We start from the raw sequence: 19,529 nt of genomic DNA, 5'->3' as shown, positions 1-19,529 counted from the left end.
CTGAAATGTGATCTTTTAAATAGTTGCCTCAATGCCATTTAATGAGAACACACTGGAGAATCATGGGAAAGAGTTAAGAGTGTGAATTAAAGTATAGAGATTCAGAAATGTACTGTACAGATACTAGCACTGTTAGTGAGACACAATGATGATACTATACCGAGCATCATTATATTGTAGAAAAGTTATGTCGCATTAAATTCTGGTTCATTATTTTCAGATACAAGAAATATGGTAAAACAGGAGATATTCTATACTGTTCAGTTGAGATAAATGGCAAGCAGTTTTATTCCCTGGATCACATATATAAAATAGGATTAAAGTATTAGTAAAACTTTGTGCTTACATAGATAGTTTTTAAGTTTTAATCATCCTAGTTCTCAGAAATGGTACTTCCAGTATTCTAGTCAAAAAGCTTTCCCTTTTTTGAGAAAACAGCACAAGCACAGCCCAGAAAGTTTGTTAAATCTTTCTTTAATAAAGCGGGCTAGATGTTCTTCCAGAGTAAAGATACAAAGCTCCACGACTAAATCAATACCCAGTCAAAATCTGATACTGCCTTTCTGCAGTACATACAACTGACATGACATGCAAGAGACTTTAAAGTAATAAATTACAGATGTGAGATACAGTACAACAGTCTCAGATCAGCAATCTTAATGCCGCATTAGTTTTCATCAGCAATTTGCAATGCTTATAATTTTTCTATCTCATTATTGTTATCCATGAACATTATGAGCAGGTCATTTCCAGAGGAAAAGAATAATCTTGTATTTTAAATGACAATTTCTCTTTCAGCATATTCTTAACATAACACGAAACAGGGTGATGATTTGACATTTTATCTAATTTACTAGTCTAACTTAATGAATATACTAAAATACTTTTAACTATCTCTGCACTATGATCAAGTATCAGAGACAACATATTTGAGATGTGGAAAGACATGGTACAACCAAAGCAGATTCATTTACTGGAGTTACTCTGATCTTATTTGTATAATCATTTCTCTGCTTTTGAAGATTTTTATCATAATCCCATGGCATGATACACATTCAGCTCATCGGTATTCACTGATTCTTCTCAGAAACTCCCCAGATCTTTATATACTTTTACTACTGTTTTAAAATATGCAATATTAAAGATACAACTAATTTACAAAAATAAAAAAACCTGTACAAATCACACTCTTTCATTGACAATGAGACTGTTCAAGAAAATAGCAATGTGATCCCTGAAACGACCCACTAGAACAGAAATCAAAAGACTGATGCTTAAAAAAAATAAAAAAGAAGTAAAAACATTTTCTCCTCCCAAACTACTGGAATCTTTGAAGGTTTATGTATCATAGAATATAAAACTTTTCTCTCTGTCCCCAGAATATTTCTTTCCTCTTTCCACAGGTACTTCTTGAACAGATTCCCCTTTGTTGTTGGTGCCACAAGCCTTGCTGAATAGGTTAAGGCTAGGAAAGCTTGAAAGACCTAAATAAATCAACAGCCACCCAATCCCCTGGCATTTAGGCAAACTCAGGGTAATAAAATAAACCCAGAGACAGGCATGCATGCTAATTGCAAAGTGATTTTTTTATGAAGCTTAAAATTAAACCAAAATAAACACCTCTCCAGAATGTTATGCATTTAAGATCTTTCATCAAAATAGTCATCTGCCTGTTCGCGTTACTCTGTTGCAGAGAGGTGTGATGCTATGCCTGCTCATAACATTCTAGTATTTTAACATTTTACAAGGCACAAATAATCTCTGAAGAACTACATGGTGGCTTTTGAACATGTAAGGATGGCAGCTACCATGTAATTACATGACAACTCTTCAGTCACTGACACAGACCTTGTAAAATCTAAGACCAGCAAATTACACGTCACCTCATCTTTGGGATATGGTACTTCATTTACAATTACAGACTAAGCAGCAAATAACTACAATTTCATAACTTTGAACAAACACAAGCTTTGCCATGCAAATATGAAGTTGTTGCATGGTACAATGTATATGCATCTTAAAAGCAAATAATGCTTTTTTTTTTGCTGCTGTGACAGAGTGACATACTAACATTCCTTCCTCAAGCTAACTCTGTGTAGGTCCTGCAAGAGGAGTGGTCTACTCACCACCAGTTGTATTTTGTGAATTCCAACAGAGGTCAAAGGGATCAGAGAGTACAAAAAACTGCCCTCATAAACTTGAAAAAAGCTGTTATTAAATGTACTATGTACTTGATGGGAAAGAAATACACTTTTCCACAGAAGAACAAGTTATAGAGTTAATTAGAAACTTTCTGTTGGTTAACACTGCTGCACCATTATGTTTCTCTTGATTAGAAATATGGAAATCATACAGGAATATATGTAAACAGAGTCTATAGAAGATAATAGCAATGAGACATAAAGTGCTTTTAATTATGAACATTTCATTTCACTTTGCAACCTTCCCTGGTAAGTTATCGTACTTGAGCTAGCTTTAGTTCAACCAGCTCAGGTCTACACTACGAAACACTGTTATTTCCCTTGCACCTACTGTTTTAACTGTGGTAGTCTGGGTAAAATTAAAAAAATCATGCCAGGGGAAGTAAAAGTAGACAAAGAGGGAAAGAGGTGAATTGGGAACTCTCAAGGGGAAAAAGTAGACAAAGGCAAATAAGGCTCTGTTGTATAGGTCCCCATTCTCAAGGAGTTTGTCACATAGTCTCCTGTAAGCACTGAGGAACAACTACACAAACCTCTGCCTTGAACACACCTCAGGCTATTGCCAGATGAAAATGAAGAAATTAGGATTCCTCAAGGGAGAACAAACTTCCTACTAAGATGACGCTTTTAATCTTTTTGATACTCAGTCCCTACTTCTCTAATCACAATCTCTGAAGAAACAGTACCCTTTCCTACTCAGAAAACCCAGTCAAGTATATATTGTAAAAGGACAATATTAAATCTAGCTTGTCTTTGCTGCTTCAGGTCTGATGCCAGGTATCTACACATTTCCATTATGGTACCTAGCATATACTATTCTATCTTTTGGGAAAGCAACAGTTCTATAGTAACAAAGCTCCTAAGTACAGTAAGAGCATAATTAAGAGTAACTGTGTATTAGAACTGGGTTTTACTGGGTCTTTATTTAAGGCAGTTATTAAAATGTATATATTATTTTTTAAAAGTAGCAAATTTATGTTGTTTTTTTGTTTGTTTGCCTTTTTATTTTAATTTAGGCTTTTGGCAGCTGAAATGGGTTACCTTTATCTATTTTCTGTCCTTGTAATCCAAAGAACTATCCAGCCCGTGGAATCATAGAAATTTGAGCTGAGTTGTAATGACTGATTTCCCAAACTCTCCCAATCTGTTTCTTTAGATGTCCAGTGGGCTGACAATAGCAAAGTCAGAATCTTTGCTGTTATTACTACTGTCGTCATCAGGGCTGGAGCTCAGGTTGCTGGAGGAGGCTGAAATGGAACCCATCAGAGGGTCAGAGAATATCAAAGAAGAACGAGACGGAGCTTCTGGCTTCACCGCTGCCTCCTTGGGTGCCTGAAGGGACTGTGCTGGCTCTGGGGCAGCACTTTTACTTCTTTCCTCTTCTTTGGAAACCATAATATAGTCATCAGCACTCTTGCTCTCACTGGTGCTTGAATCAGTTGTAGTCTGTGAAACAACGACACAGAAAGGGTTTAAAGTGAGTACCAGTGTTACCACATGACAAGGCTCATGAAGCATGTCAGGGATATGAGAATGGGACAAAGGAATAGTTACTATCCAAAAGCGGCAATGACCAAATAAAGTGAAAAATAAAGTGGATATTAACTTTGGATGACATAATTTGTTATTTCACAGAATCACAGAATATTCTAAGATGGAAGGGACCCATGAGGATCATCGAGCCCAGCTCTTAAGTGAATGGCCCATACAGGGATCAAACCCACAGCCTTGGCATTATTAGCATCATGCTCTGACCAACTGAGATAATTTAAAAAAGCATAAAATGTAACACTCTAAAAATACATTTTTTGGTATAACAGTCTTACATGTCTCACCATCATAGTGCATCCATGTAGTGACCACAGCAGCCAAGCACCAAACACATACATTACAGCTGTGAAGATTTTCAGTAATTACAGTGGGTTTCTCTAGTATTTAATGAAATAGTTTTGAGAAATTTTTTGCTGCTTTGCATGTACAATGGCATTTTGGAGCTTGTCAGGAGAATGGTTTGATATAACATTTTCTAGTAAAACCTTTGACTTGGGAAATCTGAAGCATACATAGACCTGATTTAGTGTGCACCAGTTTGGGTTCAAAAAATTAGAGCTCCCAGAGCTTCCAGGGTTAGTGTTGTTAACTATTTCCTAACATTTCCAGAAAATGAGCATCTGGGAATCCCACTTCTGACTGGTTAGACCTTGGGAAATGTGTGTTCCTGAGCACTTAGGTAGTGGCTCAAGACCACGCATCAGTGCAACAGAAAACTCTGTGATGTCTCAATCTTATATTCCATTATACTAGCCACATCCAGAATCCCAGCTTTTCCAGTCAGAGCTGTATATAATTAGAAAGGAAGATTGCCATACACAGTAGAGTGGGATTTCTCACTGCTGACAACTGGAAGTCTTTTAGCTTGGTTGCAACCCAAATGGACACCACTTTGTTTCCTTCTGCAAGAGCTGCATTCAGCTCCTGTCTAGCTCTACGTTCCTCTGGCTTTCTTGGTTGCTTTTCAGAGTAATAATGCCAAACAGCCTGTAGGTACAAGCATCCTGAAGTGTTGTGATGCCAAAACCAATATATTTGATTGCACGAATGCAAGACTGAAAAAAAGGAGAAGTAGAGAGAAACGTGTATGTCCACATTTGAGGCAATACAAGCCCTTCAGCTGTGACTCTTCCAAAAAAAAAAAAAAAGAAAAAAGTAAATTCATTCTGGGGTGAAAAGAGATTATAGGTATTACGGAAAAAAAAGAAAGCAGCTGCAGAAAAGAAGAACAGGAATAATCTGAATGAGATAAAGGTGAATCTACAACATGGTATATAAAATTGGAGTATGGAGGTCACCACAAGCATCAGCAAGCCACAGCTGGAGTTACAGTACCCGTGGCCTCCAGCAAAATTTATTTTGCAAAATTTATTCTTACAGCTGAAAATTATTTTCTTGCTTTGATTGCTGTTTATAGATCAGAATGTTCTTGAAACGGTACTGTAGAGTAGCTCAGGAAGCAAAACCCACCTGTGATTAAGAATGATTGTAAGATGAAATGAGAGAGCTGGAAGTCTTTGGATGTCATTTACATAGTCATGACAAATTGTTAAAAGTCACAATCAAGATAAATATCAACTGAATGGGAAAATATATTCAAATACAGAATTGTGCCCAAATTCATATGAATAAGGATTCAAATATCTCCCTATCTAGTAAATTTTGAAATTTCCTGTTTTCATAATTTATAATTTTTGTGTGTTATCTACAAGTATGCAGGTATAATAATATTATATAATTAATATTACTATAGGTTTAATAACATATAATATTCTGTTTTGTAATGAACTCATTTTAATACTTCATAATTCAAATGGAAGTATCTTGAGTCCAGAGCACTGGTTAAAATTTTACCTGTCCCCATGTAAGACAGTAGTCCCACTGATAGAAATTGACATCTGTTATTTTTGATACTGACTTTCCACAGAAAACTTAATAAAATTCATACAAAACACATCAGATTGGTTTTAGAAAGATCAACCACTACCCTTTGCTGAGTGTTATCAAAATTGGTGTCTAAACCTCCTGATCCACACAGAACCAGAGCAGTTCAAATGTCAATTTCCATGAAGTTAAAACCATACAGATCTATCCTACAAGGAGATATACTTCACTGTTTGAACACTTCTGAGCTGAGACATAATTTGTTATTAATTAGCCTTTTGCTTTCATCTTGTCTGTTTGAAATGGTCTTCATGAGCTGTCAGTGAGTCAGCTGCCATCTCCAGGGGGCTGAGGACACAGGCAGCACACAACCGTGGCTCTGCTCCATCAACACAGAATCACAGAACAGCTTGGGTTGGAAGGACCTTTAAAGGTCGCATAGTCCAACTCCCACAGTGAGGCACACGGACATCTTCAACTGGACCAGGTCGCTGAGAGCCCTGTACAACCTGACCATCAATGTTTCCAGGGATGGGGCATCCGCCACCTCTCTGGGAAACCTGTTCCAGTGTCTCACACCATCCTCATCATAAAATTTCTTCCTTATATCTAGTCTAAATCAACCCTCTTTTAGTTCAAAACCATTGCCCCCTGTCCTTTTGCAACAGGTCCTGCTAAGAAATTTGTCTCCATCTCTCTTTTAAGCCCCCTTTCAGTACTGAATGGCCACAATTAGGTCTCCCTGGAGCCTTTTCTTCTCCAGGCTGAAAATCCCCAACTCTCTCTCAGCCTGTCTTCATAGGAGAGGTGCTCCAGCCCTCTGATCATCTTTGCCACATTGCTCTGGACTTGCTCCAACAGGCCCACGTCCTTTGTGTGCTGGGGACCCCAGAGCTGGATGCAGCGCTCCAGGTGGGCCTCATGAGAGGGGAGCAGAGGGGCAGAATTGCCACCCTTGATCTGCTGGCCACGCTGCTTTGGATGCAGCCCAGGGCACAGTTGCATTCCTGGGCTCGAGTGCACATTTGGGACGTGTCCAGCCTCTCACCCATCAGTATTCCCAAGTCCTTCTTAGTCAGGGCTGCTCTCAACCCCTAATCCTCCAGCTTGTATTGATACTTTTTTGAGAGCTCTTATGCCATAGTCAAAATTTCAGCACTTTGTTCCCACCCCCTCACCCTGTACAACAGAAAGACACATTCCTCTAAACAACCACTGCCACATAATGCACCTGGCCTCTTTCCACACTTCTATTTAAAAGCTCTCAGGGAATGCAAATGCTCTCAGCTCTCATTTTTCAAAATTACACACTTTATTATTCCAAGCTATCAAGAATCCTTTATTTCAGCCCTCACAGCCCCCACACCTCCACCTTGCCTAGGGTGACAGAGATCTCACTTAGTGAAACACTTGCCTAGCAAGATCAGTATTTTTGTCTCTGGCACTCCCCAATTTCCTAAATTCTGCTTTCAGTAATGTGTTCTAGTGCAGTTAAAAAAGCATCCTGCCCTTTAATAAAGGAAAGAAAACTACTCATCCCAATTTCTTGTTGTTACTGTTGAGCTTCCCAACATTACTTTTCATGCTACCCATACTTTTTGGTTTGGTCAAGGAGACCTCTAGCTCACTGAAGTAAAAGAGAAGCAGCAAAGCAGAGCTATTGACTGCAAAATGCTATAAAAGGGCTTCCTGTAAATGTTTGCCTGTCCCTAGCATACACTGGTATTTTGGAACTGATATTTCCAGAGGTAAAATACCTCCTTCCTTCTTCTTTTGCTTGTTTCTGTTTCAGGAAACTCATGCTGACGTGAAGCATGTTTTCTCCCATCTGCTGCCACTACTGAATAAATGAAAAATGACAGAATTATACTTCCAGTAGCTTTGAAAGTTAACAACCTTACGCCCATTGCCATATGGCTTCTCCAAACAATTTTTCCTGATGAATATCAGCTACTAGGACCAGGCTTATTTCATCTGCCTTCACACTGTGAATGAGTTAAAACTAACTGCAAGGATACAATTCAAGAAAGCTTAGAAGAACAGCAGCTCATTTTGCCTCCTTCTTTGAACAGACATAAAGGCAAGATAATGTGTTAATTATCATTCATTATTTAGCAACAGAAGCCTTCTGTTTGTCAACTGCATGCTGCTACCAAAGCCAAACATTCCAAAAAATGCTTGATTTCTTTTAGCCTTAATCTTAATTTTTTTGCATTTTTAATTTTGCAGCTTTCCTTTCTAATGAAGGACTATATCTTTATCCTCATTTTGCAGAAAGGGATTTTGGAGGCAAAAAAGAGGAAGAGCACTTTAAAAAAAAGAGAATATGATAAAAAATTTATACTTATATAACAACCAAGCACAAAAGACCAGATTTTAATCTCAATTACAGAATAGCTACACCTGTAACTGGTCCAGCTGTCCTAGAAAATATCCCTGTAACTCCAGCAAAAAACAATCTCTACAGTACAAATAACACCAAATAAAATTAAAAGCATTACCCAAGGTAACAGAAAATGCAAATATAGTAGAAATTTATTTAGCAAGAAATGCTTTAAATGGCTTAGAAGTGGTTGTTTTTTAATCCCCCTGCAGCTCTCAGTAAGTAATCCCAGCATGACCCAGGGCACCAGTGCAGCCCATTTTCTTCAGCAGAGCTAAAAGCCTGGGTCATGGCCTGGTTTGGGCCAACAACTGACCCCATCAATTAACAGTCTAATATCACAGTCCACTATTCCGCAGTCTTATTTTCCTGTGTTTTATTAAAAGGGGTCCAAAGTTCTCCTCTTTTTGTTTGATTTTAGGCATGGTGGTTAAAGACAAGGGGCTCGGAAACAGCACAGACTAACTAGGGGGTAGTTAGACAGACAAACTATCCCTAATTAACTAACTAGGGATACTAACAGCCCTCCTGGACTGCCATTTCTAACACTAATCTTTTTATTTCTGTCAAAAGGGCTGTTGCTCATTATCATAATTGGAATTTCCAGAAGATGAGAGGAGAGGAGGCTAATCCATATCAATGTACTGCACCTCAAAATGTAAACCATGCAGTGCAGATGCCTCATTAATGCCCTGCAGCAGCTCAGCTTGTACAACCTCTACTCACATTGCTCATAGTGGACTTATGAGCAGCCTTGAAATTGTGGGACCCATGGATGCCACTCAGTTCCTGGGGCTGGATGGATTTACCCTGACTACACACTGAAAATTTCCACTGGAGAGAAATCTGTGCAGACCAGGTTTCATCAGCTCCACCCTCAACACTCGAAGAGTCCCAGCACCTCCATGATCCACAGTTTAGATCAGCCTCTGAGTAAGGGCTTCTCCAGCATCGGGAGGGTCTGCACACACACACACCCACCCACACACCTACACAGAGCTTGCTAGTATGGTATATGGCATTCTACCTTCTAGTTTCTAGAAGTGAAAAATCATCAAAAAAACATTATTTGCCATTTTGGGGAGAAAACAAAAGGTACTTCATATAAAATGCTAGGAGATCAAGGGCAAAAATAGGAGGCCATTATATGAACAGTCCAATATACTGTATCAGTTTAACCTATGGCTTTATTATGACAGAAAGTAGTGATTGTAATGACAACACCTAAGCAAGCAATGAAAACTTTCTAGCAAAGCTTTACTCTTTGCCATTACTGAATATAAAAAAATAAATCTTGGTATTGCCTCTAATACTGAAATGCAATTAAAATATGTTTTTTAACATAGAGTGTTCTAACTCAGGGGGATCGTGTGTAAGAAAACAAAATGACCTGGTGTCATTATTTGAAAATTAATAAATATTTCCTGTGGTTCCTAAGTAAACTTGTCAAAAGTAAACTGACTGCAGACTCAGGTAGACTTTGAGGTGATAGTGCTGCCACTGATTTATGAGTGTGAGTATCAGCAGTGGGGTGGCAGACTTAGCAGAACTCCAACACAGAAATGAGCAGATACAAAAGTACTTATTTTTAAGATCACGTTTGGGTTGGACTGAGTCTTAGACAAAGAGGGCCCTTTCTCTATGAACTTGTCCTATGAATGTATGCTTTGTATGTGAAAACACTGTTTACTGATTCAAGGAGAAAGTCAATACAATGAAGTAGAAGGTAAAAGCAACCTCCTTGCTATTTCCTTTTTGGCACTGGCCATGAATACACTGCAATGCAGTTAATCAGCTCTTACATAACGGGATCCTGGAGGACAAGGACAATGAGAATAATCATGTGGGAACATTTGGTATGGGAACATTTACCTGCAGTTTTTACATTTTTTGGTAGGAAATTAATCTGTGATTCTTTGATTCAACAGTGTGAAAGAACTCCCCCCAAACACTGCCTAACACTTAGACTTAAATACCTGCGTGTGGAGCGTAAGGCTACAATAAAAATAATTGATTGGAATAGGACAGTAGCTAGAGATATGCTTTTAACCCACTCTCCATATGGACCAGGAATGCTGGTGTGTCCCACGGAATGTCTGGACATGCTAGAGGAAGTCTTCAAAATATGGAAGGCCACCAATGGCCTGCTTGAGATGTTTTTATTTTACCTGTTGTCCTGAGATGAACTGTTGCTTTGTCATGACAGGTCCCTTTAGAACATCACCTGCCCCCTTGTTCTGATTATTGGAACAGTAATGATCATCAGCAATAGTGATTTGCTCATTTTCTTCAGCTTCCAGCTGGCTCTGGTTGAAACGCAATGAACCTTTCAGGATATCCTTGATCTATTGTTGAATAGGAGGGGAAAAGACGTAAGTTAAAAATTGGGAGGAATTCTACATTTTCTAAAGCTCTGCAGACTGCTTTAATACACCATTTCCCCAAACTATTTGCTTTCAAAAGATAGGAAGCAAGTCAATAGTCATACCTATACTGGTTAAAGATATAAATAACAGTGGAGTGTGGTTTTATTAGAGTCTGGAAAACAACTATCCAGGAAATCAAAAGAGAATAAAACTGTTAAGATTATTGCCTGCCTCATTATAGGTTTAACATATGTCACACTGTTCCTCATAAAATGTATTTTGAGGGAGCAGAGGGCAGTATAATCAGAGCTACAGATGCTCAGCAGCATTCTCATTTTATGTATGTAGTATTTTTTCCTTTAATTCAATGACGCTCAAGTGTTGTCACAATGAAATAATGGGGACACAGGTGTAGTTCTTGTCTAGCAAGTACATTTTGCATTAAGAAAAATGATAGCATGGCTTAAGTCCAGCACTTGGTGCTGCACTTCTTCAGTTTTGATTTGAGGCCTCCAAAACTTCCACAGGAGCAAATACTGTGCAAGTCGTTTGAACTCCTCATAGCTGAGTTTTATCGTTACAAATAAAGTACACTACAAGGTTTGATGCACTAATAAAACAGCTACAAGAGGACAAAACAGCAGTATACAAAAAGAATAAAATAGGAGAAAACAAGAGAAAGGATTAATAGCTCTGAAGGGCACAAGAAGGTTAAGCTAAGCAATAGTAATACCTGCTTCAAACCAGCCAAAGAAACCAGAATTTCATCTTCTTTTTCCAAGCGTTCTTGCAAAATGACTTCCTGAATATTTCCTGTAACATCAAAAGAAAAGAAAGGTAAAGAGAGAAACATCCTAAATAAACTCTAACGTGCTGTTACTTACCACTGACTGATGCTTTCAAAACAGACTTCTGTTTGAGCTGCAAACACAATTCCATATCCAAACCCAGAGACTGACAACCTTATTAGCTGCAGAGGTGAGGCCAGCCTGAGCCTGGCACTGCTGTCAGGAAGCCTCCAGCAATGCTCTGCTCCTGCAGGACTTCTGTTGCCCCTGTGTACCAAGGGACTCAGGCTACTACTGGCCCCTGGAAGACCACACCAGCCTCTGTGTTACGTACAGTTTTGAACTTGAAAATGCTTTGGAAAGCATTCAAAAACAGTTAGACAAATCTGCTGCATCTCACAGAAAGGTTTAGGTAGAAACACAGCAATCTTCATCTTGGTCCCATGGCCACTGCAGATGCTAGAATACTCTTTATAGAAGGACTATAAAAAGTTTCATTCCCTTTCCAATCTCTTTTTTTAGGTAAAAGACCCAGGGCTGAATAAAATTTTGACAGAAGGAGCAGTGCAGTAGCAACACTTAAGGAGACTCTTGCCTTCCATACCCACACAGTGTGGTCTGTCAAGGATGTATTTCACTACCCCAGCATAGAGTGTTTGCAGGAAGACAACCCCAGGCAGCGCTACAGTCCAACACAGCCCAGAGAAACTACAACTCCAACAAGCCTGCAGACTCTTTAAACTATGTCAGATCATTCTCTAGCTTCCTCACTCCTACTTTCCTCCTCTTTAAGAAAACAGCAAAGATTACTAGTGACAGATTGGCAGAATGAGATGGTATCTGTCAACTGAAAATGTCAGGATACTCCTTTGTGTCCCCCCTGTCTTACATACACAGACTGAGCCCAAATCCCCCAGTGACACTCATTGGGGAAGAATGCTTTGCTGCTCATGAGTATCTGTATCCCAGGTACTTCACAATTAGAGCTTTGTACCATTAATCCACACCTGCATTGCATTTGTTTGTTTTTAAAAATGTCCTGCATGTTCAGGCCTCAAATCAGCGAAAAGCCAGAACTGCTGTAACAGATCATCCTGACACTGATGAATATGATGACACTGCCAACTCTGACACAATATGAAGTTTCAAGTACAAGCACTGAGTAATTTGGTATGAGTTTTGTGTTTACAGAATAAATAGCAAAATAATGAGATGTGGGAGACAGGACAAGAAGAAAGATTAGAAGCGGAGAGGTAGATTTAAAACCTGTGTATAAACACAAGTTTGAAATTGAGTTGGGGCCAGGAATCAGTAATGAATATAAAGGAAGAATGGGAAGGGCAAAGCGGAGAAAGGATCCATGCCTAAGTACTAGATGAACCACTAAAAAGCAATCTGAAACGTAGAAGGAATGAAAGAGGCTAGAGCCATGAAAAGCAATAGCTGACAGAAGTCAAGGTGATGTGATCAAGGTCAAGAACATCAGTGAAGGTACTCAGCTTTGCATAAGCAGCCTACGTGAACAAGCAGATCTATGCCCACGTTATTTACTATACTACAGAGGCAATGTCCTGCAGCAATGTACAGTTCTCAAATTGTTGTACAATTGAACAATATCTAACAGAAATTTTACATGAGAAAGACACTGCATTATGACGGCTGGAAACAAAAAACCCGCAGATCTTTCCGCAAATATGTAGCATCTTGAATTGAGACAACCCATAATTGATTCAACATTTTACTTGCTTTTTTACTTTACATCTAAATTGTCTAGTCTCTCAACTTGTTAAGTAAAATATATTAATATTCATTTATAAAAGAATAACTTACATTCTCTTTTCCACTGTTTAACAAAGAATGCATGATTTCTTTCTTTTAAAAGTTCAGAATTTGAAACATCAGAAGTCCAAAGTCTTCATAGGCAGGACAGCCATGCTTGACCACAGCCTGAATCACTGAATTCAACTGTCTTTTCCATTTCTCAGCATTAGAAAGAAAAGTATTCCATAGTGTTTGATCCCCACATAAATTAAACCATATATTAAAAAACTAAGGTATGCATACAAACTAAGCAGATGGACCAAGAAAATAATTCAAAACAAACCTTCAACGTGCTGAAGACTAAATGAAGGAAATCTAAAAAATTGGGACAAGAGCAAAACAAAAGCTGAAAGGTATTCCATATGATGTGGAAATACTCCACTATTGCTACTGTTCTTTAGAGATGATTTATAAGTCAATGTTTTAAAAAAGTGGGAAAGAATCTATCATCACTGCAAAACCCAGCTATAACCATGTTTGAAGAGCCAGTACACTGAGAAATTTCTAAAAACTTATGAATGGAATATGATAGCTACCCAGCAGTAAAAATTAATAGAAATGTTTGTATAATCACATATTTACTTTAGCAAGATTAATGCCAGATTTTAATAGCAGTTTTAGAGGAAAAGACATTAGGAGCAAGAAGGGAGGAAATACAGCCAGTAAGCAGCAACTGAAACATAAAGGCATAAATTGGGATGTCCTTCTCTAGTGCAATGAAACAGAAGGAAGGTGGAATTCCTTGTGGAATTGGCAGTGAATCCTTTTCTTAAATATGTCCTTGAACTGCATAAGGTTTCTAATCTGCTGCCCTCATCCCTTTTGAGTGAAAAGTTTTTAAACTTTCAAATACATGGAAACCAAATTTACCAGTGCTCATTCTTCTTGCCTGGCTAATGAGTAGAGAAGAATTAAAAAAGTAATCCTTAGATGAGAGAAGCATACAGGCAATGTGATTTTGCATGAGTGCCTCCTTGATCACATCCTTCTGCTGCAACCACCCTTTGAAATCCATGTGGACTAGAAGGAGAGGTGGGAAGAAGAGGAGGGATGGCAAGAAACTTGGTATGTGCCCTGGAGCTCCTCTCCTGTGAACAGCTATGCCAGGGCGCAGCATCCTCCTGGGGTGGGACTCTCATCCAAGCCTTTTCCCACTGCTGGGGGGGACCTCATAGGGCAGTCAGTTGCTGAGATGAAGAGGGAAACTAAGCTCTCATGTGCAGAGAAAAGCTTCTTATTTTACCTTTCTGTATCTCAAAAGATACCCTTGCAACTAGAAATACTTTAAAAGATACTATTTCAAGAGTGCTAGGATGTGGGGTATGCCCAGCCACTGCCCTGGAGGGACGTCTGCTGAGATAAGGAGATTGACCAATCTCCCAGCAGGACTCCCTGGAAAGGCAACCACTTCTGTGGTCATGGCGAGGAAAGGCAGACCCACAATCCTTTGGGAGACACTATGCAGATCATTCTGTAACCCACTGGTCTGTCCCAGATCCTTTGTAATCCATTGGTCCCTTGCTGATCCCCTGTATCCCTATAAAAGCAAGCTCAATGAGCCCCTGTGGCTCAGAGACGGTTCTCATCCCTGGCTCCCCCCTTCACCGGAGGGGACCCACAATAAAGCTACCTCTGTGCGGAACCAGCCACACGAACCTCTCGTCTCTCTCTGGTCTGGCCTGGAGGCTGCCCTGCAGAGCTGAGCTGGAATCACGAGCTGACAATCACTAAAGAGCTGACAGCCTCTGCAAGGGCCCTCCTGCCAGCAGCTGAGGGAAGACACCGGGCCTCGGGAAGGTGATTCCTTTCGGGACCATCTCCCCGCACCGGTCACCTCTTCCTGGGTCACATCCTCGGACCCCCATCACCAGCTGTAATACTAGGAAGCATATGTGATATGATATTGCTCAGCTGAAGGACTTTTACTTTAAGCTGAGATGTATAATTTAATTATTCTTCCTTCACAGGAGATGTTACTGTACTTTGAGAGAAGTGATTCATGTATATGAATGAATTGGCCACATACTGGTTTTTTTTCCTCATCTGCTGCTCTATATCAGTACCTCACAGATTTTTTTTCTTTTAATAAGAAAATAACTATCTTTAAAAACCCCTGCAGATGTCAATTTGGAAGTGAAAACACCTTCCTAACTTTAAAAAAACCCCACTGATACAATGAATCAAAAAAACCGATCATGTGATTTCTATATCATTCAAAAATGAGTCCAGTTTGATTCTACGCTATAAATATCCATCTATTGGGATAGCTGTTGTTATTCAAAAGTTATCAAAATCCTATGGTACATAGAAAACTAAGGTTAAGGTCAAATATTCCTGACTGCTTTGTTTGGCTTTTTTTTCCCTTTCTTTCAAGATTTCATTTAGCTGATGCCAAATGTTTTCTGCAGAAAAAGACAATATTTCTTTATTCAGTGAAGTTCTTAATAGAGGAAAATAATAAGTGAATTTTGCAGCTTCTCATCTGGTGATCAGAGCACTGCTGTGAGATGTATAAGATACCAGACAGCCATTACAAGACTCTGGATTTGTTTCAAAATAGTGCTAACAAATGTCTGACTATCACAAAATGAACTGTCATACCCTGACTGATCCTGACTAAGCCTCAGAAGTACCAGAGCTGTAGAACCAGTTGTTCTCTTCAGAAGTCAGCAACATCATCCATTTTGATGGATGCCCTCAAACCAGATTCAGAACTAAAAGGATGCCTTTTATGTAATGGACTAGAATTAATTTTGGGTACTTATTCTGAAATGAGCAGACTCGTTTAAATTTGATAGGTACTAGATCAGTAAATCAATAATTAGTTCCTGAGTGAGATCGTGAACAGCTGCCTTGATATACTTTAAATCCAACTACAACTACAGAGCAGGAACATGCAAATGATTGCATTCATGTTCTTCTTTTCTACAAAATACGGAGAAATACTGTAGCAGGTAGTGATTTTGTTAGCAACAGTTGAAACAACTAAAAATTATGATGAAATATCTTTTTTATTTCTTGTTCTTACAGTTACAGCAAATTGTGAATCACTTTACATGCAAAGTCACTGTAGAAGTAATTTCTTAAAAAATCAAGATTTCTGTTTCCTTCCCCTAAATTAATTGCTAAATTTTAAACTGAAGTCATGCTATCACCCTCTCTAGAGCGACGAAAGAGGGAAAACATCCACAGCAGCTTCTAGCAGGAAAATTAGAGAAAGCTTATGCTCTCTGAAGATTGAAATACTCTATACTGCATCATGGTGTGAGCAGTCACTGCTGAGTTCCCAGGCCAGGGAAAGGGGCTATTCGAAGTTTTTCTCTCTGAATGCGGAAAAGCTGTTAGGCTTGGCATAATTATTTTAGAGGCTTATTAAATAAAGTAACTTTCGCTGAAAATTTTGCTCGCATTCAATACAGATTTTGCAAGAAACCCACCCAGAGCTGCACTAAATGAATGGGAAAACTTGTCTGCTGTAGACAAGGTCCCCTCAGGCATCTCTTCATGCCCATTCATCCAGAAGACAGATCTGCACCTCTTCCCTTCCACTGAGGAGGTGGGAGACAAACACCCTGCCAGATGAAGGCACAAACCAAGACTTGACAGAAAATCAGATGGATGCAGTGAAAACTGAACACAGGAATAACTTTAACGCCCTCGTTCTCTGAGGTTCTTTGTTTTCTCCCGCACTGCTGCCTTTGTGCAGCGCATCTCTCTCCTAATGATTTCTATTTTAAGCTGGTCTCTGTGGGGCCTTTCCAGGAAGATGACTCCTGATGAGAGGAGCCAGCTCAAAATAGCTGCAAGCTTTATTAGGAATGCTGCTTTTCTACTACTAGTTCCTGATCAATGACGTGTGAACAAGCAACAGTGCCAGAGTCACGTTAAATTGACTTTTTCACCCTTGCTTTTCACTACTGAGAAGGGAGCTCAAACTCAGAATGCAAAAGTACCTTCTCACTTGCACCACAGGCAGGAGGAAGGAGAGAACTAAAAGTATTACTACACCTCCTCATTCTTCCAAAAGAGGAAAGCCAAAAATTCCCAGTGCTCCCATACATGTCAAGGCACAGCCAACTCTCTGTACTCATACTCCAGTACTTTTGTATGGTTGTCTTCATGAAATCAGGGTTTACAGAAAATGTTTCCAACATTCCCTGCACAATATACTAGTGATAGCAAGACTGCCCTTTCAAGAACATTAGGGGCCTGGAAGGACAGACTGGGACTTTAGCTTCTGATAATCAGTCTTTCTCTCTTTTCACAACAAATACTGCTTTCCTACCTGTACTAGGTCTGACTGAGCAGGAAAATGAACTCTAGACCTCAACACTGCTTTGTGGCCTTTCTAGAAAAACTATGCTGTATGACATAGTGATATTGCTGTTTAATAATGCAGCTCAGGATGTTTCCAACTACTGCATTCTGTCCAGCATTAAAAATGTGAATGACAGGAGTTAAATTCCCTTCTAAAACAATAGTGTTTGTGATTTACGCGTTGATGAAGGCAACACTGCTAAGTAGCCTAACTTTCATTTACCTATCTCACTGTGAACATCAACATTTATAGGAACAATTACACATTATATTAAAAGCATCACATAGCAACATTTGAGTCTTAAAGAACTCAAAGATCCTAAAAACCCAAAGTACGAAATTATCTGTGAAACACAGTATTCTTTAAAACATTTCTTTGAATATAAATGACGTATTTATACAGTGTTGAATATGAGTGATGTATGTATACTTCTGATTCATGTGTTGTATGGAGCAACAACACTATCAATATTTAAAGTGTGGTAATGTTCATGACATCAGAGAAATATGTAGTAAAAAGTTACCAATCATCAGCTCATAGCAAGGCACAGAATTGCAGATGTACAAAGAAGGAGATTGGTAGGGTCATGAAGCCATTTTGTCCATCCCTTGCCCAAAGACACGATCAACTCTTAGCTGTGAACTCTAATTTACACATGGTAAGCAGATTATGCTTAACATATACCTTACATCTGTATATTTATGGAAAGAATGGGGAAACGAACAATTTAGTCATACAACAATTTAGCTTCTGCTAAGGTTTTATTCCCTTAAAGCTGGAACTGGAAGAGAAACCACTGCCTAAGAGATGCTGGAAAGGAAAAGATGGATTGTCAGTGCACTTTAGTATGAGGGAGACGCTCACCGAGCAGCAGGAAGGAAGCAATGGGAATTCACTGAAAGTTGCAAGGAAAGCTGTTCATCAGGTAATGAGGAGCTGTGTAAGCTTCATTATTTTAATCTCCTTTTCACTCAGACTACTGGGATGAAAGCATCTGTGGGTGCCTACCACAGCTGGACTTTCAGGACAGGCACGGCTGTTTTAGAAACAAAGTAGGCTCTGAGTTGAACCAGTTGTTTTTGACCTTAAGAGCTACCCTTAAGAGACAAAAAGGTGGTTAAAATTCATGGGGCATGAAGAATTACACTTTTATTCTTCATATATATATATATATATATATCTGTAAAATGACCAGAAGTGACAGTCTGAAAGTAAGTCTGTATACTTAGTACACAACAAATATTTGTTGTATAGACTTATGCTATACAACAAATATTTGTTTCCCAGTAAACATTCCTACATTTAATTTAATAAATTTGCTAATGTCCTTTCTTTATAGGCTGTTTTTACAGGTTATCTTACATCATTATTCCTAACCAAATACAGCAATTCCCTTAGACTCATGGGCCTGTGTTTGATGTGGCCTTTTTTACTGATAGCATTTCTAATCGCACTGGATTTATAAACCACGGATTATTTTATTTATGTCCCAAGCATAAGCGAACTCATTTAATGCATTTACTTCCTCAACAAATGCTGAAGTATTTCATTTCAGCACAGGGCAGAAAAATAATTTCCATTTCCTTTTATCCTTACAAAAATGTCATAACCTTTCATCTCATCACATGACACATAAAACAAGAATTCAGTACTACCTTGCATACATTTAACAAGCACTGTGTCCTGACCTATATAGGTCAGTATGTCAGTCCCTAAATATCGAGCATTAAATCAACTTTCTCCTCTCCTTTCCCCACTGTAAATTATCCTTATAATACAATGCATCCTTATAACAACTGCACTGACTGTTAAAAGAGGAATGAAATCAGTCTAATTAAACCTTTAATTTCACACAACTAAAATTATACTAGCAACTATATCCTTCAAGTTTTTATTTCTTTGTTTTTATATTTTTTCTTCCTTGCTCATGGTGCTTGCAATAATCACAGTGAGAAGGTGGCTTTGAAACATTTTTAATAAGTCTTCCAAATAATATTTGTCTGGGAGATGTCAGGAAGTGCTAGTGGATCTTACAAAGTGCCAACACTGCTTGATGTTTGTGGCACGGACATGTCCTGTGGTCCCATCCAAAGAACTCTCAAAAGACTGGCTCTCACTTTTTTTGTTACCATGATGCCATAACTTCTGGGCATTTTGTAAATACATACAGTTTTTACAGGCTACCTATGAAAGCTGAGAGCTGATATGCCATTCCAA

The 19,529-nt window shown here is 38.8% G+C and overlaps 1 protein-coding gene across 9 annotated transcripts in view; it reads right to left on the bottom strand.

Moving 5' to 3' along the window:
• Positions 1-457: 457 nt before the first annotated feature.
• The window catches only part of TBC1D5 (TBC1 domain family member 5), a 317,984-nt gene continuing 298,912 nt past the window's right edge, over positions 458-19,529 (bottom strand). For all 9 annotated transcript variants that reach the window (XM_048302259.1, XM_048302268.1, XM_048302273.1 and 6 more), the window contains 3 exons: positions 11,119-11,198; positions 10,188-10,364; positions 458-3,647 (listed from right to left, as the gene is read on the bottom strand). In XM_048302259.1, coding sequence (XP_048158216.1) covers positions 3,354-3,647; positions 10,188-10,364; positions 11,119-11,198 — 551 coding nt within the window. In that variant the 3' untranslated portion in view covers positions 458-3,353. The remainder of the gene's footprint in view (positions 3,648-10,187; positions 10,365-11,118; positions 11,199-19,529) is intronic.

The sequence above is a fragment of the Corvus hawaiiensis genome, chromosome 1 (genome assembly GCF_020740725.1).
Source record: "Corvus hawaiiensis isolate bCorHaw1 chromosome 1, bCorHaw1.pri.cur, whole genome shotgun sequence".
Classification (NCBI taxonomy): domain Eukaryota; kingdom Metazoa; phylum Chordata; class Aves; order Passeriformes; family Corvidae; genus Corvus; species Corvus hawaiiensis.
This window is presented reverse-complemented; position numbering and strand designations above follow the sequence as displayed.